This window comes from Pseudopipra pipra, chromosome 8 (assembly GCF_036250125.1).
Source record: "Pseudopipra pipra isolate bDixPip1 chromosome 8, bDixPip1.hap1, whole genome shotgun sequence".
Taxonomy (NCBI): domain Eukaryota; kingdom Metazoa; phylum Chordata; class Aves; order Passeriformes; family Pipridae; genus Pseudopipra; species Pseudopipra pipra.
In genome coordinates this window covers 19,704,880-19,732,087 of record NC_087556.1, presented here as the reverse complement: position 1 = coordinate 19,732,087, position 27,208 = coordinate 19,704,880, and the positions used below count along the sequence as shown (strand labels likewise).

General features: G+C 41.2%; 2 protein-coding genes across 8 annotated transcripts in view; one reads left to right on the top strand and one right to left on the bottom strand.

The window, feature by feature from the left end:
* STAMBPL1 (STAM binding protein like 1) overlaps positions 1–6,853 on the bottom strand; it is a 21,770-nt gene extending 14,917 nt beyond the window's left edge. Inside the window, exon 1 of one of the 3 annotated variants that reach the window (XM_064662835.1) lies at positions 6,729–6,853. The gene's annotated coding sequence lies outside the window, so the exon portion shown is untranslated. Of the gene's footprint in view, positions 1–6,487; positions 6,600–6,728 lie in introns of those variants that run through there. The other 2 variants (XM_064662833.1, XM_064662834.1) reach the window with 2 other exon arrangements.
* On the top strand, positions 6,601–27,208 carry ANKRD22 (ankyrin repeat domain 22). Of its 5 annotated transcripts, XM_064662849.1 has the most exons (8): positions 7,013–7,651; positions 14,660–14,887; positions 15,707–16,020; positions 21,924–22,115; positions 23,904–24,011; positions 24,338–24,415; positions 25,271–25,369; positions 26,102–27,208. In XM_064662849.1, the coding sequence occupies exons 3-8, from the start codon at positions 16,000–16,002 to the stop codon at positions 26,177–26,179; spliced, it is 576 nt and encodes a 191-aa protein (XP_064518919.1). In that variant the 5' UTR covers positions 7,013–7,651; positions 14,660–14,887; positions 15,707–15,999; the 3' UTR covers positions 26,180–27,208. The 5 variants fall into 5 exon arrangements, with proteins under 5 accessions (XP_064518917.1, XP_064518920.1, XP_064518919.1 ...); XM_064662847.1 differs by lacking the exons at positions 14,660–14,887; positions 15,707–16,020 and adding an exon at positions 6,601–6,731 and having other exon boundaries at positions 7,547–7,651; XM_064662850.1 differs by lacking the exons at positions 7,013–7,651; positions 14,660–14,887 and adding an exon at positions 6,614–6,731.

The window sequence follows — 27,208 nt, the reverse complement described above, 5'->3', positions numbered from 1 at the left end:
CGTAACTGCGGTGTGATAGTGAGGGGTGGTACACGTGGCTGCACAGCAAGGCTTATCAGCTCGAGTGCAGTACGAGCTATTTAAGTTGCAATTTGTGTCTGCTATGCCTTCAGTGGAGCCAGCTCACAGCCTGGGCAGAAGGAGTTTGTATCTGTCTTCACACCTTGCTATGACAGACTCTGAGATGTCTGATTAGTACGGTGTGTCCTTCACTGATACAACCCGACTGAGTGAGACGACTGTACCAGCACAGTCAACAAAGCCAAGCGGGACCAGGCCCTGCCCAAGGATGCACACAGTGACTGCAGCACCCCAGCGGGAGCTGTGTGCTCCAACCTTCTGGAGAGGACACGGGCACAAAGAGGAGCTCAGAGTGTCAGGATCTCACAGAAAGTAGCTGACTGCAGACTGTGAGGACTGAATTTCAACACCTTGTGATCATCTGGAAGCTGCGTTTCCTTCTTCAGTTCTTCAGAAGAGGCTTTTAAATGTTGAATCAGCTTTTTGGATTTTTTTAAACAAGTAACTGACTAACTTCAATAAATATTAGTTTAATACTTAGTTTCACTTTTTAAGATTACTTTGAAACATTGTTATTAGTTAATTTGAAATATTAGTTTCCTCTTTGTAACATTTTCAAATTCTAAGGGAATTATTCATAACACTGACTTCACTGCTGTCATCAACATTTGTCAATATTTTGCCTATTGGTCTTACTAAAAAGCTGCATTAAAGAGATCACTGGTAAAATTTTCCAAAGCACTTTTTTCATTCAAAGATTAGGTTCTGTTAAGAATACCAGGAGCTTACTTATGCAATGATTTATTCTTTGCATATTTTTAATAGCGGATTATTTCAGAATTTCTCATCCTTTTGTCTGATATTTTGGTGGAATGTAAAGACCAGATGAGGTTCCCACAAAAATCATTCACTTCAGTACACTGGGATCAGGATCCTTACAGTATATCTAGAAATACTTGCTAACATAGGAGCTAAAATGTGGTATAGTTCTACTTCTTACAAACTGCTTTTGAGAGAACTTTTCTGCATTCATCCCATGGCACGAGAAAGCTTGTTTCAATATTGTCATGAGAAGTTAACACAGTCAGACTTCAATTTACTATTCTAGGAAGTGTGATGATTACAGAATCCTAGAATAAAGATGCAGCTCAAACCATAAAGAGGCCAGTTCTCATTAAAACAGCCAAATTAGTAAGTGCAAATAACACCTTTTAATTACCCATAATGGAACTGAATTGTCTCAGCAAACTTTAAATAGGGCATGCCAGCGATTGCCAGATGAAGATAAGGGACTGTTTCATGCCAATAAGTCATCCATGAAGCAGATACTTCTACTTCTGTACCTGGAAGTGGATGTTCAAGTCAATGTGGTGAAAAATAGGTTAGAAATACAGGCATCTACCTCACTCAGCTCTTTTTGAAATGCCAGGCCATGTATTGGCACAGCACATAACAATTTATATACACACTTGGGTTTGATATATAAATATGCTAAATACCAGCCTAAATAGCAAACGCTAGTTCTCTCCAAAAAGAAACAGCCTGTCAACATGCTTCTTGTAACAACCGTTCAGAATCACAGCAAGTGATTCAGCTGGTATAGTAAGGAGTCTCTTCTGGAAAAAAAACAGCAAAGCACTGAATGTCATGGCAAGATCATTCTCTTGTGCAGAGGAAATACCCAATCAACAAAACCCAACAGAATGGCCTTTCAATGAAAGGAAGCACTGCGAGGAGTAGCTTCCTAAAAACCCTGCACCTTTCAATGGAGAAGTTGCTCTTCACAGCAGGAGCTACTAAGCTTGGCTCTAGAAAAGCCCATCTCAGTAATGGTTCATACTTTAACATTGGTCCTTAGCTTCATGGCTTCATTTAAACAGCATTGCTAAGACCTCCTCATAAGCTCCCCTAACTCTCAGAGGCAACTTCCAAGCTATACTATCATCTCTCCTAGAAGCAGGTCAAGATTATTTCCTGTTTTTCACCGGTGAAGGACCAGCGCCACCATGTCCCAGCACACTGCCGAGAGGTCTCTCTGCAGACCATGTCAGTGGTGTATAGACAGTAGCACCTTCATTGGCTTGGGTGCTGAGAGGGAGAAATCACATGCAGGGAAGATCCTCCATGCACAGATCTGCCAAACCCATGCCTTGCTTATATGGTTAGGCCACTCAGTGCTGTATCTTACATCACAAAACTGAGCTTTATTTTCATCTAAAGAAAAAGTGGGTGGCACGAGGCTCTGTTTTCTCACAGTTAAAAAAGAAATTAGAATAATTATTTGAAGGCTTTTAAAGTTGGTCTGCAAATATTTGGATGACTGCAGTTAGTCAATGTAATTCCTTGAATATAATTGATTGGCTGTCTTCTAGGGACAGTTCTCCTTTTGGCACAGATATGAACATTAGTGAATAAAGTAGCTATGTCAATAAAATTAGTTTGCTACTGGGTCTGTAAGAGTGATAAACCACTGCAATATGCAGGTAACATCCAACATGGCACATGCAAGAACCTGACTATTACTCCCTACAGAGTATGTGAATACAGAACCTACAAGCTTTTCCTCTAGTTTCAAAGCACAGAGCAGACCTCTGACTTTCAACTATTTTCTCATTCATTTTTAGGCAGACTGTTTTGAAATCAACACTTAGTATGTTTGTGCTATTATAACATAACCCTATGCACTTGAGCTGTACATCTTGATGATGGCTTGCTACCTGATTTATTAATATGCTCTGTCTACAAAAATATTAGTTACAGGATATTTAAGAGAATGTCCTGAAAAATGGACTGGAAATATTGAACATTCAAACATGCATTTGTGAACTGACAGCTCTTTCTCTTGAGGTTTTTTGTGTTGAAACAATCTCTCTCCTCTCTCCCTTTTTTGGTAACACCTTTCGGTTGCAGCAGAAAAGTATTTTTAAAATAATGGGTAAAGTATCACCAATGGTAGAATGTCTTGGATTACAAGCAATAACCTTCTTAGGCATTCAGAGAAATATACTTATGCAACACAGAACAGCATCTTTCCAGTGACCCACTAAAAGGGTGTAGAAAAACAGTGCCATTTCTTTCCTTTAGGAAATCTACAACAATCCCCCATCAAAATTAGTGTACCAGGGCACAGTAACCCAGAAGAGGGCAGAAATAAAAGAAATAGCTGTTGTTATATAATTTGTTCTTTGATGATTCAACTGAAATACTGAAAAAAGGAGATACCTGCAATACAGAACGTCATTGACAAAACTAACTTCCACCATGAAGACAAGAAGCTGTGTTGCTAAGGGAAACAAATGAGAGGCTAAAAATCAGCACAGAGGCCTGCAACTTCATAGACTTCCAGGACACAAAGAAAGCATGATTCCTTGCAAAGTCTTAGGTTTCACAGTTTTTTTCTGCCTGTAGTCCTATTTCTCTCAGAAGAAACTCTCCTCCCCTAGGCTAGGAGGGTTAAGAATCTTCTGGGTTTTCCTATAAAAGGTAATGACTTTTCTGGTAATATTTCCTACTTCATTTTGAACACTTTCAGACTCCATAGCCTCTAATAAGGACACTTGTTAATTAAGCGCATAACTGGTTGCAACAAGCAATTTCTATCTGATGACAAATTCCTACTCCGTCTTACTTCTTATGTTCATAATACAGGCTAGAAAATAAAGGAGAACCAAATTTACTCGGCATTTCTGACATAAAAATTCACAGTTCATCTGAAGTCTATTAAATTGCCTATTATAAAGAATGAAGCTTGTCTTGTGGCCTCAAATCTAGAAAAAATAATTTGGGGCACTAGTTCCAAGGATTCTGACTGTTTTGTACACTAATGGTTAAGTAATCAAAGGGCAGGTAAGAAATGGATAGTAATACTACCTACAGGATAAAGTGTGATCAACCAATACAAATAACTACGGCATGTTTCTGTAGTATGATGCCTATATTAAGATAATACAGTTAGTTGATTTCATAATGAAATCTTTGACCTTCTGCCCTAGCCTAGATGATTCAGGATGTCTCATGCTATGAGCAGATGGGAAAAACAACAGGAATGTCTGGCTCTATGAGGAGAATTTAGACTACTTTTTCTACTGGGATAGTTACAATATTTAATTTCTCTTATGTAAGTTTGCTAAGATTGACAATGCTAAGCACAAGTTTTACAGCAGCACAGTGATCTGTAACACAGTCAGCTCACAGGGCTGCTTGACAGTCAGCTGAATTATCCAGAATATCAAAGCTGAGTGCAATGATTTGTGGTTAACATTTTATACGCTTGCAGGCCACCAGGCTATTCATCCTACTGAAGGTATGCAGACTACCTTTGAGTCTATTTTCAAATTATTTGCTTTTCCCCTCAGAATGAGTTCATTGATCTTTGCAGCCTATACAAACTCTTTTCCAAGTCAACATAGAGCAATAGATATCTCTGAGGGCCTTTTGACAATGGTTCAGAGATGCTAAAAGAGGAAGACACTTCCTACGTTGATTAGGTAGTGAGCCCACAGCTTCCATAATGTAATTCCGTATGTTGTGTGCTGAACTGTGAGTCATCTGGAGCTGCCAGTAGGAAGTGGTAGGCAATGGGTTGTGTCTGAGGAGCTTACTGACTCACAGCATTACCAAGAGGCATCATCAGCCGTGCAAGATTGAAAATGTTGGATTTTTATAAAAGGGATTTCTATGCAACAACTGTACTAACCAACTACATATGGATCATTCAGGAACTGTACAAGCAAGATCATTTGCTTTTATGGACTGATACTTCTATTTATAATGGAAACTATGACCAGAAAATATGTTTCCTGGCATGAAAATCCAGATGTTCTAATTTTATTAAAAATGTATAGATAAAGACTTTCCTTAAGCGGCAGCAAACTACTTTTAAGAACACAAATTGGAGGTGTAACCTTCGATGCAAAAATAAAATTTTAGGAGTTAGATAAGACCAGAAAAAACCCACTGTTCATACGTGTCCAGCAAACAGAAACCAAGTACATATTTTTACACAACATTTTCTCTGTGTCTTCATGCCATTCCCTCAGCAGCTGAAGATTTCATGACCCCTCACCTTGAGCTATACTCTTCCTCAGCTTGGTGATTAACTTCAGAAAATGCCTTAAGGCCTGAACTTGAGCATGCTTCATGCACATAAGGAAAACCACATGAAAAATGCCTTCACGGTATTTGCATAGCAGTACCAAGTAATACAAATGATTGCAGGACTGATCAAGATACTGAAACCTACTTTTTAAATGTAACACTATCAAATAACTCCCCTGCACTTGTAGCCATTTAAAAATACTATAAACAACCTCCCCCCCAACTATGAAATTTGTACCTAAATAATGATACAGATTTTGGGATGAATGCTTCCTACATTCCTACAGTGTCCTGTGATGTATGAAACTCCAGATTTGTCAACACTGGCCTTCAGTTTAGTTATTCAAATATTTAGCACTTAGACATGCAAGATACCAGCAGAAATGATTTTAGTATGTCAGAAAATCCAGCCTGTTTCAGAGTAACACAATATATTGCCTGAGCAGCACCCACAGGAACAAACTTAGACTCCATCCTCCTGGGAATATTTCATGAAGTTCTGGGTCTGTGTCCTATTTTCTAGGACCTGATGGTCTAAGGCAATTCATCAATATACGCTAAGTACAGCTTTAAACAGTCATGCACCTTAGCTTGCAAAGAGGAGAAAGCCCACTTCCGAGAAGACAGAACTTTTTCAAAGCTGGTCTTCACCTGGGGATGAACTCCCTCGGAGCTACTGTCCATCCAAGATCTCATAATCTCACCACTTCCCATTCTCGGTAAACGGTGGGTTTTTTTCTGCCCATGACTCCTCTGAGTATTCAGAACCATGTGCATATTAAATAAAAATAATTTCAGACCAAGAGGAATTTCCCCAGAAGAGACTTTTGGGTACCCTTCTGAAACAGAGCAGACCGTGCGAGTGGAGTGAATTACATTCCTCCGTGCACTTCGGAAGGACACCTTCGATCCTACAGAGGTCAGAAGGAGGCAGGTACAAAATGAAGTACATGGGCAGAAACCGAGAGTTACATGTACCCAGCGAACACAATTTCTACTTTTTCACATTCTTTCACTTTCTATTCCGATGATAATCTTTCACATGTATATGGAAATCATTAAAAAAACTAAAATACTGTTATCAGTGTGATTTCTCCCTGGAACACGGTAACACTCCGGACTCGGCTCCCCACCAACCTGCCACCACCTCTTTGCGTAGCCGCAGCGGAATCAGTAGCTTTAGGCGGCCCGGGCTCGCAGCCCCCCGCCTCCCGCACACCCCCAGCGGCACCGCGATGCCCGCGCTGCATCCCCGCACCGCCAGCCGCTCCCGCTCCCCGCCGCGCTCCCGCCCGGGGCCGCTCCCGCCCGAAGTTCCGCCCTGCCCGGAGGAGGGCTGTTTCCGACAGGCCTCCGCGGGTCGCCGCACCTGACACCGGGGCGGGCACGGGACCGGGGACGCCGGCGCGGCGCGGCGGAGGGAGCTGCTACCGGCCCTGGCTCCCACCGCCTCCCGGCTCCGGAAGGGCTACCAGCCCCTTTCCCCCTCTTCCCGCAGGGACCGCTGGCGCAGAGCAGCGGGATGGAGGCGGGAGACGGCGGGAGACGGCGGGAGACGGCGGCGCGGCAGCTCCGCGCTCCCCGCACGGGGAAGGGCGACGGCCGCTTACCGGGTCTGGCATCCGCGTGAGCGGCGCCGCGGCGGCTGCCGCGGACAAAGCGCGGGGAGGCAGAAGCGGCGGGGCGGCCTGGGCCTCCTCCTCCTCCTCCTCCCTCTGCTCCGCCGGCCTCGCCCCGCCGGGACGCGGAGCCCCGGGCGCCGTGCGCGGGAGCGGCGGGCAGGGCGGCAGGTGCCGGCGGCGCCGAGCCGAGCCTTGCGCCGCCGCAGCCGCCCGGGTTACGGTGCGGGGCGAAGGGAGGAGCCTGCGCCGCGCCGGGCGAGCGGCGTGGCCGCGTCCCGCTCTGCGCCGCGGGGTCCGGCCGCCGCCGCCGCCGCTGCAGCCCCGCGGGGGCGAGAGGGAGCGGCGGCGAACGCAGGCAGACGGGCCCGGGGGTGCAGCTCACCTGGCGTGTGTGTCCCCCCTGCACCTCCGGCGGTCGGCCCGGCCACGCCTGTGTGCCGGAGGATACGCACACCTCACCTGGGCTCTCCTGAACTTTGCAGCGGGCTAACTGGGAGCAAACACTCTTAGCAGCCTTGCTGAGGAGGCTGTCTGTGAGCCAGGAGGAAGAGGAGAAGGGGTAAAATGAAGGAGTAGTGGTCAGTGTTGGGCTGTGGTGCCTGGGAAGAGGGATGCTGGACAGGAGAAACTTCCTCCCCTAAGGCAAAGGAGGTAGGAGGTCACAGCTTGGGTTTCTGCAGAAATTGGGCAGTGCTGTGGGCTGGCCTAGATCTCTGATGGGAATGTCCTGCCAACACAGCAGTTACTCACGCCATGGTATGTTTGGATGACCTGCTTGTTGTCTTTCTGTTGAACTTGCTCAGCAGATGTTGATCATATTGATGTCTTTCCTGTGGCCCAAACCTGGACATGGAAGTCTTAGATATGGTCTAAGATACTTGGGTTTGGCTCATCCTACCCCCCCAAACATGGTAAGGGCATTTCCCTTTTAGTCCTTTCGTTGTGTGCAAGGCCATTCTGGCTGCTGGGCATCCCAGCTTTGAAGTACCACTCTTGGTGCTGGTGGCTGTGGAGTGCAGCAACAGGTCTTGGTCCTGCTTTAAGAACAGGAGGGACTGATCTGGGCAAGGAACAACTTGTTGCTGGTTGTTAGAGGCTCCAGCCTATGCCATGGAAGGGTTTCAGTGGGGCTGTTGAGTTAATCCCATCCTGAAGCAGACATGGAAGGGACGCTTACAGTGCTGCAAGGAGTTTGTCTGGGTAGCTAACAGTTTTCCAAGGTGAAGTGTGAAGAGTGGGTATTCCTATTGTTCAGATAGGAGACTGCATTTCTGATGAATGGCAATAAGAAGATAAAGTTTGGTTGTAGGAAACTTTGGTAAGTGCAGCGCCTATCTAATGAGTATTTGGAAATTGTCTTCTGTTTAAAAAACTTGTAAAACTCAGGTCAGAGGTGATGTTAGGCTGGTTTAGATGTTCAGTGTTGAAGACACTGCACATTGTGTTCTTTCCCAAGCAGTGTTGGTCACAGACCTGAATGCTTCACTGTAACCTCTTGCAGGGTGTGTCTGTGGCTGGTTCCTGTACAGCACAGGAAGATGCTCTAGGAAAGTTTGAACTTGATGTCCTGGAGTGGCCCTTGATGGCTGTTTCCAGGCTGACTAAGCCTAATTTCAGATCTCTGTCCACACAACCAGATTTTGAGGCACTGCTAGATCCACCTTCATTCACCTCCCTAAAAGGGCAGTCCCCAGCATCTGCCCAATACTTTCTATAGTTGGGCAGAGCTATGTGCTCTGGTTCATGAGGAATCTGAGTTCCAGCTCACAGTTAGCCCTGATTCTACAGCAAGGAAAAGGCACAACTGGTCAGGGTGGAAGGAGTTTGCGGTTGCAATTCTCCTTTTTCCTCCTCCCATTGTATGTTTTGTGCAACATCACATTGTCAGGTTCATCCTATATGTGTTGTCTGAATGTTGAATGGTGCTGCAGATATGTGAATGGGAGCAGAGGTGAAGGACTTTGCTGCCAGACACTTCAAAGAGGTGGACACTTCCTCTTTGGCAAGCTGGAATTCTAGATCCTACTCCTCGTGTCTTCAGACCAGAGCTCTTGTCTGCATTACGTGCAGTGTTTGTTGTGCCTGTGCCAGGTCTGCCCTGCTACGTTATGGAGGTGGGACAGGTCTATTGTGAGTTCTCTGGGGTGGTCAGAACACTGGGATTTATAAATAACGTGGTGTAGGCAAGAGTAACCACTCTGTGTCTTGGACTGCAAACCTCTCCAGAAGTTGAGAACTCAGTTCCCACTGGTACCACAGATTGCTAGAGAAGGTGTGTCATTTGCACGTGTTTGCATGAAGATGTCCTTTGCATGTGTTTTCTATATTGCATGAGACAAACATGTTTTGTTTATATATTGATGTCTATCTCCCGGATTACAATCAAATGGGTTTCACTTTCTACAAGTCTTGATTGAGGAATCTGCACTTATGTCTCCACCTAGAAACAGCTACAGTGCCTGAGCTACCCTGTAATGATGAGCCCTTAGATGTGATCTTTCACCTCCTGGACCGGTCTTGTAGGTGAGCAAGTGGGAGACACTGACATGAAGTGAGAACCTAGAGGAATTTTAAACAACTTCTTTACTGATAGTGGCAGGAATATTGAGAGGTGGATGCTCTGTAGTCACATCATGGGTACAGCTTGGACAGAAAGAGGATGTGCTCCTGTGGTTTGACATAAAGTATAGTATGCATGATTTTCACCATTCTGAGAAAATTCTATGAAATTGACACATTCTGGTGTGAAATAGATATTTCCCTTTCAGTTTTGTTTATCACTTTACAAATAAATATTTCACAAACATAAATGAACTGCATGTCTAATAAAATTAAGATGTGAAGTATCTTATTTGCAGTTTTTTAGTGCTTAAGGCTAGATTTAGTAAACTATATTAGATTTCTGGTATTTGTGAGTTTCCTTCAGAAACATTTGATATAAATAAATAATATAAATAAATAAATAATGATGAAAGTATGCCTGTTACCTTAAAGATGCTGCAAAAGAGGTACCACATCCAGCCTTGCAGCTTAGCTCTGTGGGAAGTCTGAACTCTACAGGCACTGTCAACAGTCTGATAGACTGAATTCACTTCTAACTCATCACTCCTTAAAAGTTCAGGTTGAATGAATCCAGTAGAGACAAAGCAGACAATACTATGTCTTCCAGAAAGAGAAATGACATACCCTGATTGGTGACTGGGGAAGGCGTGTAAATGCTACGGTAGGACTGGTAGCATGTGTGATTGTGGCTACTGGTCCCAAAGCAAAGAATGCTCTCATCTTCTGAGACAACTCAGGATAAGTAGAAAATGCTATGAAGCTTACAAGCACAGAAGAGTCGAGTTAATGAAGAGATCTCCACAGACCAAATAAATAAAAAAGTGGTAGGCAGCAAAGAAGGGAGACTAGATTAGCATTCAATTGGCTGTTCATTTCTGTCCTGCAGACCTAAGGAGAATGTTTGATTCTTGCTTGAAACTTATCTGAAAGACAGAGTTAATTCTAAGGATAAAAGCTCATTAGAGCATGTCCAGATATCAGTTTTCTCAGAACTGACAGTTTTGGGTTAAGGCTATTTTTCGGGGAGAAGGCCCATTAATCAGATTTTTTAAATTCAAATTCTCTTTAAAGTTCCCTAAACTCTAATGAAATAATTAGTTTCTTGGCTTGCAGTCTAAAAGACTGTATATGTTTATGCTGGTATGCAGCAATGCAATAATTATCTGAAGATTAGGAACAAAATTTTTCTTGTAACTAAGCACATACTTGTGTGAGAGTGAATGCACAAATAAAGGAGGAGTATAAGGAAGGAAGGAAGGAATGAAAACCAAAAAGGGTTCATCCCATCCTGTTTTCTGAACATGTCTAAATTTCTCCACTGATGGATTGTGTTAGAATTTTGACCAGTTGACATAAGTATCTAAAGACAAAGAAGGTGGTGACTTGGTCTGAATTATTCATTCTGCAAAAAGACTCTTAGAATTCACATATGGAAAGAAAGGAAAATAATTGTCTAAGAATGGGGCGATATGCCACTTCCCCCCATTTTTCCCTCTGTTTCTGAGTTTATTTTTTTAAAAGGACAATGGTACACCATGGAATAAATCCCAATGTCTGCTTGCATATCTTATATAAAAATCATAAACACTAACAGTGTTTTGTACCCAGACAATCCTAACATTACCTGCAGTTGTGCCTTCAGAGTGACCGACATAATATACATCCTTCTGTCTGGTTTTATTCATGAAGTACAGCTCTGCTGGAATATCATATTTTCCTATCTCATCAAAGCTAAAGGGAGAAACACAAAAGGCTTGCAGGTAATTCAGCCATCACAGTGTGAGTTACTGAATGTCAGTTTTGTTCCTTGCACTCAGCAGGACCCATTGAAGGATGAGGTTGCAGGCTGTGTCTGCTTGATTTGGGGAAGTGGGCAGAGGGACACAGCTATACAGCCAGGCTGCCCAATGCCTTGGGCTTTCTGTCAGGCAAGTTTTGCCTGACAGCTGCAGCCCTTGGGGAACTGAATTTAATCAATGCTTTCACCAGCATGAGTTACAAGAATTATTTTTCTCCCAGTTAACATCATTTGTGGTAGATCAGATTTCTCAACAGAGCTGATCAGTCTCCTTTCTGCACCTGGGACATGGTAAGGGGGTGAGACTTCAAGGCTACGGATGCCTCCCAGTTTTGGAAGCCTGTTCCCAAAGAAACCAGCATGGTATGTGGACAGAGGTGATCTGGGTACTTCCAGGTTTGCTTCTGTATGTGCTGATTCCAAAAGAGCCCATCCAGATGATGTAGTCCTTCTTATGAGCCCCCTGACATACCCAGGATTGGCTGTATCTGTGGAAAAGAGTTAGTCTAGTCTTCTTAGATATTGCATGTCCCACTTGGAAGTCAGATTATATGAAAAACAGTAGTGTTTTCATATAGTTCAAAAGGTATTTTTTTTGTAGAACCCGAAGGGGAAAGGTTCTGCATTTTGATAGTAATCACCTAATCTTGCTAGTTCCCTGAATGTTGCTTTCTTCAGTAATTCTTTTTCCATAGAGTACCTGCACTGCCAGAACTCCTTCTGACAGGGCTTAAGGGTCTTGTGTTTTAAAGACCAGGTGTCTCCTCGGCTGTTTCCCATCCAGACATCATAGCCAGCATCTGCAAGAATGAAGCCTAGGCTGTTGACGGGCAGGTTAGAAATCCAGTTAATAGAATCTGCTAGAACACCATGGTGTAGCATAAGTGCAGGCTTTTTCCCTAACACAGAAGAGGTTTTCTTAGGCTGTAGTAGTAGCTAATGTGTAGTTAAAACTGAGATGCAGAATCTGGTTTTGCAGGAGTGTTTTAACCCATGTACAGAATTTAGGCCACATTCTAGGCTGAATGACTAGGTGCCTTTGCTGAGATGGAAAGGTATGGAACATGCCATTGCGTGTGCAAAGGGTAAAGATGGGGAACCCATGTAAGAGTTGTCTCTCAGACCTTCCTTATGTCCTACAACTGTTATACCTGCATTTTGGCTGTTCCTTCCATCAGGAATTCTGAAAACACCAAGAATGTATCCATTCTCTGTTGTAACTTCATATTCCTTGCTGGGGTATCCATGATACCTGATAATTTCACTCTGTGGAAAGCCAAAGGACAGTTTATTAAGATGCATTTACAGTGTAGATATTGGTGTAGAAGGTGTTTAGAAGCTGCTTCTGTCCAGGAACATGAACGTAACCAAGAATATGCCAGTAAGATAAATGTGATAACATATTGCTAGCTTTTCTCTACTGCTGTGTGTTATACTGGTAGAAGGGTACACCAAAAGGGATTCCTGCAGGGAAAAAAAAACTTTCATGGATGATCCAATATATGCCATGCCTTAACCACGGAGGCCAGAGGATGCAAACGGCAGTGAGAGTAGTTGGGGTGTGTTTCTGTGATGTGGTTTGTGTACACTACATTGTGCTGTATGATTCAAATTGTAGTAATTGCTGTAGCATTGGTACTCAAGCACTACACAGACTTACAAGAGTAGCAGAATGCAGTAAAGTGTTCTTCAGACTTGCTTAGATGGTAGTTGTCTGGTGTTTGACCTCCTATTGTGGGACAAAAAAGAACTGTACTGAGTGACTAACCTTTTGGGAGATATTTTTCATGTTTTGCAAGGCTGATATAGGTTGTATCTTTCTAGAGAGTAACCATGCATCAGTATCCCTATCTTCATGAGGGAGGGACTTCTCAATTATTTTTATTTTTTATTAAATCTATCATATCCCTTGAGTCACTAGAACATTTGGATTAAACCACAACTTGGATATATCCTTGATATTGACATCCAAACTCACTGTAGTCCACTTTGTAGGAGAATACTCCAATTCTTCTGTCAGTAGAATAGAAATCCTTCCACCTGTGTGCTCTGGAAGCTCAGTTTTATAGTAGATATTCCACTGCTTTCTGCAGTTTCGTTCAGTTCAAACAAAAGTAAAACACATTCCTCTATTTCTGCATGTGGAGCATTGTTTAGGAACAAAACTGGAAAGTTCAGCATAGGTCACAGTTTGATTTTGTACTAAAGGTGAGGCAGTAGGGTAGCTAAATTGTTACCATTTTTAGGGTATGTTTTTTCTATGTATTGAATGATCACCTGACTAAGCTGGCATGTTTTAAGCCTTTTATCTGAATGTTTTCTAAATTAGATATAATGCACCAATTAACTTTAAGGCTTGGCAAACACTGTCTCCTTAATTTCAATGGCCAAGTCTTGACTGTTGGAGCCTGGAACAGTAATCTAGTCTTTTTATGCAATGAAACAGTGCCAAACAGTGGCATTTACCATGGCAAACTGGAATTAACTGAAATATTTAAAAAAAAAAAAGTAGAGGAAGGTATCTGAAAGATACATTGAAAATGCCATTTCTGGAGACTTTTGATATTTAATGAAAATAACCTTAAAACTTTTAGAAATTCATCAGAGTACTCTTGAGAGGGTCATAACGTTGTTTTTTTTTTCACATGCACTGTAAATGGGACAGAAAGGCACCAGGTCATTTGATGTGCTTACCAGATGTTAGAATTGCCAGGTTAACTTACAAGGAAAACTTAAATGGATTTGGAGCTATAATAGCAAAATGTTCAATTTATGTACACGTTTTCAATGCTGAGATTTTCATGCATCCACAGTCATATCCCAAGGGAAGAAAACCCAAGTAGAACAAAATTAAACTATCAGTTATTCCTTTTTCCCATTTCCATGGGTCAAAGACTTCTTCCTCTTCTCCTTTAGCAAGCATGCACTATGATGCATAACATCAGGCTTGCAGCTCTGAAAGGATGCAGGCTGGCTGCTCTGACAAGCAACTGCACAGAATCAAGACAGCACATCTTTATGGAGAGAGGCAGCAGAGGAAGGGACCACGGGCATATATGTACATGTTTCCTACATGCTGAGTAGGTGACAGTCTGCCCATGTACTGAATCTTGGCACCTTTTGGACAAAAAAGACATATTCAACAACAACAACAATGAAAATCAACATTTTCAGGATTCTAATCTAATTATAAGCATGGCAAAGAACACTAAAGCATATGTGTAACAGAAGTGAACCTGTGACTGTATAGCTTTGCTTGAGTCTCATGCCTCATCATGGTTGAGCTGCTTATCTGTTCTGCAACTGAAGCTCTAACCAAAGTGCTTTGGTTACATCTCACCTGAGATGTGATGCTGGATTAAATAGTAATTTACACTCTCTTGGGAGAAATGTTGCCTGAAGCTATTACTCTGATTTGTAGAGGATGGTCTTTTTTTTTTTTTTTTTGTTAGTTTGTTTGTTGTTTCTTTAAAATAGTTTTTTAGATTACTATACATTTGTTTATTTGTATTAGGAAAGGATTAATTAAATTACTAAATTGTTATATGTAACTTCATAGTGATTTGACAAGTCTTTCAACAAGTTGTAGTTGAGAAATTTCAACAACCTGGCCAGCTGATGCAGGAAGATGTGAATTCCTTAGGAGCTGGATGTGAAGAAGTACGGATGAGGAATACCTTTTCACCTTTGAGGTGTTACTCACTCCTCCATGTTGTTAGTCCTACAGAATTTTCACCACGTGCTGAAAGAGCAATCTATTGTGAGGATCCTAGTGAGTTTGTCACAGGTAGATGTCTGTTTCTGTTACATGTCAATGTCATTTTCTTCAGATAAACAGCCATTAAAACTGGTGTCAGCAAACAAACACTACAGCCATGGTGCTATACTAGTACTTTAATTGGAGAAGGATAGAGATAGTGTAAGTAATTTTATATGGTCCTCCACCTCATTGGAGAATAAATATGAAAGTTATGTGGAAATTAAAGTTCTCAAATGTAAGGTAAAGGGCTTGGATTTAAGATGCATACCTACATGCATATGTTTTAAAACTCGTTTTAAAATTTGCTTGAAATACAGGAAACATGAATTTAAAATATAAAGGGAAAAGATATTTTGAGGTGAGTGCAGACACTTGAAATACACATGCCCTACTCAGAAAGCCTGAGTGTAGTACAGCATCTTATCATCAGAGCCATCAACAATAATTCTCTTCTGAATTAACATATAAAATTATCAGGTTAAACATGAATCATATTCATTGTTTGGGCTGGGCTAGGAAGAGAAGACTGAGCAAAAAGTGATGAAAGCAGATGGCCTGTTTAATTAGAGACTGAGGATAATTATACTGGGAGGTCTCATTAAAGGCGTGGGATTTAGTTGCTTCCCTTTTCCTGACAGGAGTCTTGAGAGGTTCTTGCAGAGCGTTGGGAGTATGTTTTAGTCAGAAGTAGCTTGTGTGGCACACTAGCTACCATTTGTAGTTACTTATTTTAAGTTTTAGATTTCATGCTTTTTATTCTATTCTCCATTTCTTCACTTGTGAAACTTTCTTCCTCTCTCTCTCCCTCCTCCTCTCCTCGACCTGTTTTGCTGCTTTCCTTTTTAGGCAACTGAAGGATGTTATTGCAGAAATGACAAAGGAAAATGTTTCTGTGTTGTAACTTGTTCTGTCAGTCTTCTGCAAGCTGCTGTTCTCACGTTTACCTCTCTGGGTTGGGTTTCTGAAGACAATTGTTTTATTCTACCGAGTAGAACGCACTGAAAGGAAATGTAGCATAAGAAAGTGTGATACTTTTAAGTTAAATATTAACCAGATTCAAACAAGCTCAAGAGCATTTCAAGTGTGGTTAACTTGTTGGGCGGTTGAACAAGAACGAACTCAAGCAGTGAAGAACAGGCATGGGGATACTCTACTCAGAGGTACGTGACTATTTTTTGCACAGTAACTGAAGCTGTTGAAGGTGTGGATATTCACTGGGTTTGGTTTGTTCCCTTCGCCGCCCCCCATACACAGGCTTATACAGATCTGGAATATTTTTCCCTTTGGAAATGTTTTTCTTTGCCTGTTGCGAGTTGTCAGAGGTATTTTTTGTAGGAGCAAAGGAAATGCAATAACCAGTGTAATTATTGTGACTTCAGGAAGTATGTGTTCAACATTTTTTGTTGTTCTGTGTTGAGATCAGAATGATTCGGAACATGGTGCAAGCGACAGACAACTTTGCAAAATCAGACACCCCCTTGGCTTACACTGAATATAGATAATAAAGCTAATGCCTAAGAAAATATTCCCCTCCCTGCAAACTTGTTTTAGGAAGGAATTGCTTTTTTCTTTGGACTTATCTTTATGGTTTTGTTCACAGGCCATGCTTCATTTAGTATTTTCCTAGACTTTAGCATAAATGATACCTAAACATATTGTTTTATAAACTTTCCATTTGTACACATGGGAACAAATAAGGATTTTGGTCCTTTTTGACTATGAATAGAGTGTGTTGCACTGCTATTTCTTTTTCTGGAGATAGCATCACATAGCTGTTCCTTTAAAAGGTTACATTTCTTTGCTGAAAGACACTCCTTTATATTTAAAAAGCTATTCAATGAAATCAAGTATCTTCTCCTCTTTCAGTATTACAAGGACCTTGAATCTGTGCATTCATAAGGTGATTGGTGAATAGACTGTAGCTTATTCTGAAACGATTTTTTGCCTCTCTCCAGGTCTACTCTTCTGAGATAGTATTGTACAGGAAACCAGTATCATCTAGCTTAATTAAATGGGTGTTTAAAGAATGTTCAAATGCTGTCCATATTTTCCATGCTTATTAGTCAATATTCTCATATACATTAGCTTTCTTCCTTTAAAAATTTTGAGATACAGTTTTCTAGGTAAAGTATGGTTCATTTCTACAGGACAGAAATCTAGAGAAATAAAAATCAGACAGTGTAAGTTGCCTTTTCTGAGAAGTATGCATTGGATATTAGGGCATTCCTCAGCATCCTAAACATGATTTAGACTTCCCTTTTAGTTCATCCTGTGCCTTTGAATTAATTTAATACACAGGAAGAGGCTGTGAATTGGTTCAGAATATTTTGACATTGCAACATATCTCCTTTTTGTCTAAACAACTGCAAAGTGTTGATGTAATTTAGGCAATCCCCGGCTGTTCTCAAAGGAGGAAGCAATTATAAACCAAAATTACTCTCCTAGTTGCATGACAGGCTTTACCTTCACCTCCTCTCTACAGGCTGAATGCTTTGTCCTTCATACTGTGCCTTTAACCTTTATTTCATGTGTGGTAAAACTTGCTAAATAGCTTGGGGTTTATCACTAAACTAGCTCAGCAAAACTAAGCAGAGAGAGATACAAGAAACCCTGAAAACAAGAAGATGTGGCCATTCATCTGGATATGAGTAAACTACCAATCACATGTCCCACAATTAATTAAAAATAAAAAAAAATAAAAAAATCAAAGAATCTGTTCTGCAATTGAATTTCCCGACAGTGAAAGTTTTTTTGCTCCTCTTGCACTCCTTATCTGGTTATCTTGTATTGAGTGATCTCAGCCATGAAAACTCTTGTCTCTCCTATGAGTACTTCTCACCTTTCCTGAAGCCTTAAGTAGATACTGAACAATTAAATCCTAGTCTGAAGGGTTTGCAGAAGTATTGTAGAAAGAGAGATTTTAAGCACTCAATCATTGGCATATATAATCTTCAAACTCCACCCTCCAGTGTCTGTTCTTTGCTTTTTTCAGTCGGGCAGACTGTGCTCTGGTTCATGGTTAGCCCTGATGCTATGGCAGGGAAAAGGCACAACTGGTCAGGGTGGAAGGAGTTTGCTGTTGTGATTCTCTGTTTTCCCTCCCTTCCATCATGTGTTTTGTGCAGCATTGTGCTGTCAGGCTCATCTTTTGTATCTTGTCTGAATGTTGAGTGGTGCTGCAGATGTGTGATTAGGAGCAGAGGAGAAGGGCTTTGCTGCCAGACACTTCAAAGAGGTGCTCTCTTCCTCTTTGCCTAAACTGGAAATCTTGGTCCTGCTCCCCCTCCCTTCACACCTGAGCTCATGTTTTTATTGGGTGCAATGTTTGTTGTGCCTGTGCCAGGTCTGCCCTGCTACGTTATGGAGGTGGGCCAGGTCTTTTGTGAGTTCTCTGGGGCAGTCAGGACACGGGGATTTATAAATAATGTGGTGTAGGCAAGAGTAGCCACTCTCTATCTTGGACTGCAAACCTCTCCAGAAGTTGTGAACTCAGTTCCCACTGATGCTTTCTTCAGAGTTTTTTGTTGTGGGAGCACTGGCCCTTGTTTCTCACACATACCTAAAGGAGACGTCTTAGACATTATATCTGTGCTCCAGTTGCCAATGCATCTCTAAGAAGGGAAGCTGCAGGGGCTCCTGGCTGTCCTCCACTGCCATCAGATTTCTGCTCTCATACTCCTGCTCTACTCCACACCTGAGCCCAAGTCTGAGGTGTGAACTTTGGATTCTTTGGATATGGCTTCCACCTTGCATGTGAAGCCCAGTTATTCTGAGTACGTATCTCATAGGTTTATTCCTCCCTTGTGTATGATGGGTGGATAACAATAACATGAAAATCTGAAGCTGGTTGTTAAGCTGTATCACTGCTGAGGCAGTCTTCTAACACTGTAGATAACTGAGTGAGGTTTTGCAGTCTTTTATCCTCCAAGCTTTTCTGTAGACTTAAAGAAAATATGTTTTCTTGGGTTTTGGATGGAATCTACTACTTGTACCTAGCATTGTTCTAACTCCATAATTTGCCTCCCTGCTGATCTTCCAGATAGGTGCCGTCTAACTGTCTATTTGTAAGAAACTCTATTAGTCTTGTAAGCAAAGTTTGGAGAATTGTTTAAAACAGTCTTAAGCACAGTTAGTCCTCCTTTAGATAGGACCTCCAGAATGGCAACCCAAAAAAGTGAGAGATGGAAGAGTGATTTGTGGCAGAGACTTCACAAACACAGAAATCCTGGCACGTGCTCAAGCTCCAGCCTGGAGCCAGTCAGGTTTTGTGTCCATTCTGCTGCTACTGAAAGCCTGTTTTGTTATTTTACCCTGCTGATTAATAGAAATCTCTTTATAATTTTCATGCTAAATTTCTTGGCCAGATATACCACCTTTTTTACCTTGTTCCTTGAAACCAATTAACACTTACCCTTTAATTTATTTTGAACACCTACAACCTTGTCTGTACCCGGCCCAGCTAAGCAAATCAATCTTTCTTCAGGCTCTTCATATTCCTCAATTGTAGAGATGTTTCATGATCCTGCCATAGTCTAATCTCATTTTTGGGCACAAGTGAAAAGAACTGTATTCACTATCCCAGTTAAGTGCCTTCTATAACAACTCTCTTCTCTTTCTGTGAGAGAGACTCTCTAATACAGCATTTGCCACTGGTTGCTGTTGCTGTTGCCTTTATTAGACAGGTGACTGATTGCCACTTATTTGAAATTTATTGCAAGTTTATTACAATAACGCTGATTTGTGTTCTTTCCTAACACATTTTCTGAATCTCTATTGTTATTGATATCAATATAATGAATTTATAGTTGTCTGTATTGCTTTGTTCCCTTACTTAAATATTCTGCTACTATGTTTGTCCTTCCAGTCATGGAGTTGTGTTTGCCAGTTTGGGAGGTATACTACAAGTTTGATCCATAGGACTTTTCCATTTTTTTTGACTAAAAAAGGCATTTTCTAGAATATAAACCAGCAGAGTGGGCCTCAAAAAACTCCCATAAAACTGGGAAAAAAGTTTGACTTTTTTTTTTCTTTAAACATGAACAGAACATATTAATGCAGGAGAGAATAATTTCTACAAAGAACCACCACTGCAGTGGAATAACAATAAGTAAAAAAATACTTCAAGTACATCAATTACCCATGTATTAGCTGTAGGAATGGATGAGAATTGCTTCCTTACGTTCTCTGTGCCCTGGATGTTTTCTGAGAACAGCTGGTTTCGGTAGGTAAAATAGCATGAGTCATATGTGCTGGTCTCTGTGCATGACTTCAGTCCTAAATAATATGGTCTCCTAGGGAGTGGTATGTGCTCCATCATTATTCATGGCTCTAGAACTGAGTTCAACAGTAGTGTAAGGTTTAGAAAAAGATCCCACGGGTCAGTGAGAGTATCAGTCAGAAATGCCTTGGGTTTAATGGCCTAGCAAGTACAGAAAGAAAAGCAAAAAAGCATGTCATTTGCTGACATGAGCTGCTGAACTAGCAAGTATCATTCTAGCAAAGAATAAGACTGTATGGTAAATGACTGCAATTTGATCAGGTGTTCAACCAAACAGCAAATCTTTTGCATCTTTAAATAAGCAAAGCAATACCTAAAAGCAAGAATAGAAGGGAAATCAGAGGTGCAGACAGACTCCACTTACCTTCTTTTTCCTGGACCTGAAGATACAGTACTAGACGCTGACATGACAGAGAAAACTGATCGTTTAGATGGCACCTACGTGCTGGTCACACCAAAAGAGGTTTAAAGGAGGGTTTTCTCCTCAAAACCATTAAAACAGTTCTGATTCTGGTGGAGTGCAAAATAGCAAATGGTATATGTAGGCTTTTATAAGAATACAGACAGATGTGCAAATTTACAATATTGCAGGTATTTGCTGTTGATATTTATCTGAAATAATAAAAACAAAACAAGAAGTGGTGCAAGGTCTGGTAAACATGTAAATATTTTCTTAGGAAACAAATCACTTTCTTATGCAGCTGTCCAGAAGCAGTAATGATGCTGGAGATAAACTTGTGTTGTAGATCAAAGTTTGCTGAAGTGAAAGTGTAAATAAGAAGAATAATTTTAATATGGGGGGAGAGTATGAGAGGAGGGAAGTAACTGCAGGCAGAGTGAGGAAACAGCTTGGAGTTCAGGGCCAGATTTTTTTCATGTAGTGTATTTAGGATGTGAAAAAAGGAGAATGGAAAGGAAAAACTGCAGACAGTATTTAAAGAAAATTACTATTTTGTAAAATGTTGAATGAAATCCTCAGTATCAAAGACAGAAAAAAAGAAAATTGTTCTCTTTTTGACTGGAAAACTCAAATGCTACCAGTCTGCCCTATCTGTCACTGCTACTTTCTGCCTGTATTAGGCTGTTAGAAACTTGTATTACTCTTGCCATTCTCAGCCTCTCCTTAGTCTGAATTCGTGCTGCTGGAAAGGGAAGGAATTGCAATTTAGGTCAAGGATGTGTAGAAATACTAAGCAAAAGTTGAGCAGCAAGCAATTCTCCAAAGCCAATCAGGGGCTGAGTTGTGGGCATAAAGACATATAATTTTTAGGTAAAAGTTTAGCTTCAAGCTTGAAAAGAAACATTGGGGGGGTTGTTTTCTCAACTTTCACCTGAAGTGTTGTTCTGTTCTGAGAAGTGATGAGTCAGGAGTGGTACCTTTTGTTCAGAAGTGCTCAGACAAAGGGAAAGCCTGTTGTAAACTCAGAGAGAACTCGGGCTTGTCTTTGCTTGCTGCTTAATACAGTGACCACCAGCTCCTATGAGATTGGAAGCCGTTTATTTTAAAGGCTGCAAATAAACCGGATTTATTTCTTGAATTATAGAAATAACACCCAAAATTAACAGAAAACTCATTCCACTGTGCAAAGGCTGTGACTTCTGGGGCTGAGGGCTGAGAGCTGCTGTGTGGCAGCTGCAGGAGTGTCTCCTACCACCATCTTCTGGAAGTCACCAAGAACTACAACCTTTGTCAATTATTTTGGGATGTGCGAGTAGTAAGTCAGAATGGGAAGTGTGGATGTTTTAATGAAACATATACTGATGAATATTATCTTCTCCCTTCAGCCCATTTGTCAGGCAGCTTATAACAACGATTTCAATAAAGTTCAGTTCCTTTTGGAGCGCAACTGCAACTATCTGAATATCCAGGACAGCTTCAGTGGAGACACCCCCTTAATTTGTGCATGTAAAAAGGGAAACAACAGGATAGTTAGCTATCTTCTAAGAAGACATGCTGATGTCAACCTCAGAAATAAGGTAAGTGGACACTGACTCCTTTGCAACGACTGTTCTTTCAGATTCTTGGAGTGCCAGTGGGCACACTGGCAAGCACAGCCAAACCTGATGTTTATTTCCTACTGAGGCATAACTATAACCCCTAAATTGTAATTCAATAAACCTATATGTTTCTGTTTGTCTCCTCATTTCTTTTCCTAACTTGTTAATGCACACAAGATAATAAACATTGCAAACCTGAATTTTTCTCTGTGTTCATGTTCCCCATTTAGGTAACACTGCATGCCATCCCCAGTCCCCAGTGGATTCTGCCTGCTTACCCATGCAGCACTCCACATTCCCTTTGCCCTCCACCTTGTGTCTGTTTCTTCTGTAGTTTTTTCCCTCTGCTTTTTTCTTCACCCTGGTTAAAAGGAAGGTCTGAACAAGAGCCTGTTGACCTTTCACAAATATGTCCCCAAAGAGAGACCGACTCTATAAAAACCTTCCTTACTTCCTTGCCAGACCTGCAGCTTGTCATAGTACAGAGCAGTAGCATCCTAGGGGGCAAGGAGAGAAGCCTTCTCTGTCTTCCTGCCCTGTTCTCTAATTTAGAAAACCAGCCTTCCTTGCTGTTGTTGTTTAACCCCAGCCAACAACTAAGTACCATGCCTAATGTGATGAGAAAGGGTGTTTTTGTGGTAAATTTTCTGGTAGGTTACAAATAAAAAGTGGCTGAAAGATGTGTGTTCTGGCTTCATTAGTAATTTATTCTTATGATGTCAAGGGTGCTAAATAGCCAGGAAAAAGCCCACAGCATTGTCAATTGTGTTATATCATCTCATACAAGGCAACGTTTATCAAATTCCTGCACATTTGTGGGCTATCTCACATATCTGGTTTCCAGTGCTTTTTTCCTTTCATAGAAGGACAGCAAATGTTCATGAGGCCAGTGGAATATTCTATCCCACCTATTCTTCTTAATGCAGAAAGCTGTCCATCTTACCTCAAAGTCCCTTTTAAAGGGTTCAGTGTTTTGCATTAAGATAGTTTAAATTTCATTGGTAGCCATTTGCTAGCCATGCCTGGCATTCTTAAATGCCTCCCTGCTTCACCTTCATAGATGGAATAAGGCCCTTGGACACAGAGCTTAACTGTGGTGCTCAAGACTGAGAATGAGGAACAGCAGGTGGCACAGAAGGACTTGTCTGCTTACTTTGGGCCCCTGTGTAACATTATAACCTAGTTTGTCAAATTCCAGTTTGACAATCTGCAAGAAGCTTAACACTAGCATGAAACTTTGTAGCCCTGCCCGTGTTGCTTTGGTACATTCAGTATTCAAAGTTTCTTTAAACTCTGTTCTCACTAGGAATTTGTGGTGGTTATTGGCACTTGCCTGTGTTTCTCAGATGTCCCAAAGGAGATGTCCTAAAGTCTCATATGTCCTTGCTTCAGTAACCAGCACCTCCATAAGAAGAGGAGCTGTGGGGATTCTTCCTGCTAATTTAATTTGATGGGTGGTGATAGTACCCACGAGATGTCCACTCTGTCTTTTCAGTCTCTACAGCCATGTCTAGGTGTGCAGACATACACATGTAATCCTTTGAATCTCACATCCTCCTTGCACGTGTAGTCCAATTTCCATGCCCCTATATGTGTTAAATATGCTTCTACTTGAAGGAAGCAAAATGCAAAATGTGTCCCTTTCTTTTAGACTAGGAGATAGTCTAAAAGAAAGCTTGTGAAATCTAAAATGGTCTACTCGTCGATATTAAACAAATAAAGTCAGATCACTGAATCTGGTGCTAATCAGAGTTATTCTGTGTTTAGAAGGACCGCACTTGCCTGCATTATGCTGTGAGAAAACGGTTTACCTTCCTTGACTATGTGCTCATCATAATCCTCATGCCAGTTATGCTTATTGGATATCTTCTTATGGTGAGTCTGAATGACAGCAGGAAAAACACTGTATCTTTCCCTTTCCCTTTATGACATTTTTCATGGCAGTATTTCAGGCTAGGAACCTGTATAGTACACAGGACTGCTTTCTTAAAGCAAGGACTAGATGAATACAATGGAAGAAGCAGGAATTTTGCTGTGAATGTAGCTGGTGTAGGAACAGAATTGCAGCACTGCACCAGCCTGGTATTTGCAGAAGACACTCTTCTTTTTGGAAAAAACCCACAGTATTTAGCCCAAATTTACTTAGCACTATATATAGATGAACTGTCTTACTGTGTTACTCTTTCTCTTGCACCAAACAGGTCTCAAAGACTAAACAGAATGAAAACCTGATCAAGATGTTGCTCAGAGCTGGAGCTGATGTGAATGCTACAGACTCTGTAAGTGGATTTATAAAAATGTAAATGTGGTTTGCATGCATGCAACAACTCTAAAACCAGACTTCAGAATCTTCTAGCAACATAGGCCTGCTATAGAATGGGATCAGGGACTGAACTGAGTGTGACGTACCAGGAAAATTCAGTATTTCCCCTTGATGTTTAGGCAACAGTTTTTCAATATGCTAATGTACACAGAAATAATCCCCACTGATCAACTAATTATTTTTTTTGAACAATACCTGCATAAGAGAATCCAGGTAAGTTGGGCTGAAATACTTATGTGTGAAATACCCGATCCTATAAAGATTCTACTGATATAAGGGTCTCAGTTTATCAGCATTTATGAGTTCTTGAACTGGAGCATATTTTTAGGCAAAGATCATGCCACAGGGCTAGATCCTGTGTCTACTCTTGGTCGTCAGAGTGTGCTGATCTGCCATAGGCAGAGTCCTGTATCCACTAGCCTACTTGGGTGTGGTAAAGACCTCCTCTACTCTAAGATAGAAAAGAATGCCCAATTTTATCAGCAACCAAATTCTAAAATGCTTAAGTGCAAGCAAATAGTATTGTTGGGATCAATATCCTGGAATCCTCTGAAATTAGTAAAGAACTACTGGGTTCCTGCTGAAGGTATCAGACCTGCTTTAGCAGCTGCTTTCCATGGAAGGAATGATTTTTTTTATTGTTCCTGTTGCTCTTATGATAATGTATTTGTTTTACTGTGTAGTGTGTTGTGGTAGAAACTGATATGTGTGTTTTGCATCCAAGTGTTGAGGGAAACTGATAAGGCTACAGGTACTTGCTTAAGGTCTACTAAAGAATTCATAAAATTCATCTGCTTCTGTCTCCCTTCAGTCTAGTAACACAGCCCTTCACTATGCTTGTGAAATGAAAAATCAGGAAGTCATTCCTCTACTGCTTGAAGCTCATGCAGACACTTCTGTAAAGAATCAGGTAAGAAGGTGAAATTGATAACTGTATTTAGCTGGTGTGCAGCAGTTTAAAGAAAAGGGTGCTCAGCTTCCTGGCAGTGGAGTTGTTTCCTGTTTGGTATAAAACGTTTGCTCCATTGCTTTTGTTGGCAAGAGCAACTTTGAAGTACAAATCCTTCACTGCTGGCTTTCTACCAGTAAACACTGCCCTTATGTCCCCTGGTTTGGCACATCTCATCTGTCTTTACAGTACCTCTTCTTAACTCAGAGCTGCTCTACAGTTCTGTTCCTAAGAAGCAGGCTACAGGGGAGTGGTAAGAGCCTTCTTAGGTGCTTTTCATGCTGTTGTACACCATTATTCTGCGAGAGGCTAAGTCAAGCTGCTCCTGTCACCAGAATAGCTCAAATGTTGCCCAAATCAATATTGACCTGGGAGTATCTGCATTACTGAGTTGAGGTGAGCAATGTATTACCCATGTTGCTCTTGAATCCAAATCTTAGCTGTGCTAAGATTTAAAGCTGTGCTAATATCCAAAATTGACTTTTGGATATTAGTCCCAGGAAACAGTGGAATGGCCGTCTGTCTTCAAAGTAGTATTAGATCCAGCGTGTTCTTAAACCTTTGTTTTAGAGCATGGATGTGACAGGGGAACTTACACAGGAGACCACTGCATCTGGGTGACAAATTCAGGAAAGCTCCTTATACTTGATCAATATCTATGATATTGCAATGTATTTCATCTGTTTCTTTCAGGATGGGGAGACTCCCTTAGATATAGCAAGAAGACTGCAGTTCCACAACATTGAAAGCATGCTAAGAAAAGCTTCCTAGTCATCAAGGACTCTCAAACATGCAGAAAATTACCTCATCTGACAATGCATCTTGCATAACAGCAAACGTCCAACAGAGGGTGAAGGCTGTTACTTGATAAAAACTTGGTCCACATCCACCCATTCCTTGCTGTAGACTTTGACAACTTTGTGTGAGACTTGTCAGTACCCCCAAGGCCATGTGTGGAGTGAAAGGAGTTAATTTGATTTTACTGAGCCATGAATGATTGCAATAGTGGTCAAAATATTGCCCTTCCCATCTGCTTCATCAGTCTTATTTCTTGACTTCTGTAGTCTGTGGATTTTGAAAGCTAGCTATAAAATATCTGGAAGCCTAAATATTGCATATGGTTGGCAGCCAATGCAAAAATAAAATATCCTTTAGAGTGCACATTACTTGTTCTATAGGGGAACTAAATAATATGCTACAGCAGTTGTACAAAGTCTGGTACCCTTCCTCTTAGTATTTCTCTTCCCACAATGGGAGTGACTGGGAAAATAGGTCTCTCAACTGAGCACTTTTTCCTTCCATCCTTCCTACAGACACCTTAATTCTCACTATGTTGCTACAAGGGTAGGATTATCTTCTCTCTTTTTTTTTTTTTTTTCATATAAGACACAGCAAAAAGGGATTCAATGGCTTGCTGGAGACCATAAAGAAAGCAAATTCCCAGATCACTTTAATGCATTAAGAAATAATAATGAAAATATGTTTGGCATCGTAGAGAAACAGGTCTCTTGACTACCTTTCCAATATAAACAGTGTACTAAAGAAAAAAAAATCAATAAATGAAATGCTGTTGACGAGAACCAGATGAATCCTTCCCATGGGACTGGACAGGATAGTATGCTTTTCAGAGTGGTGCATGTAGCAGGGGATAATACCAATAATAATAATAATAATATATCCATGAATCTTATCTTGCATAGGTAAAAGCAGAGGAAAACCCGCATTTGTAAGCAATGTATTAAAGTGTCCTGCTGCTTTGTGATTTAATAATGCAGCAATAAAAGGGAATCTCCTTTGGAA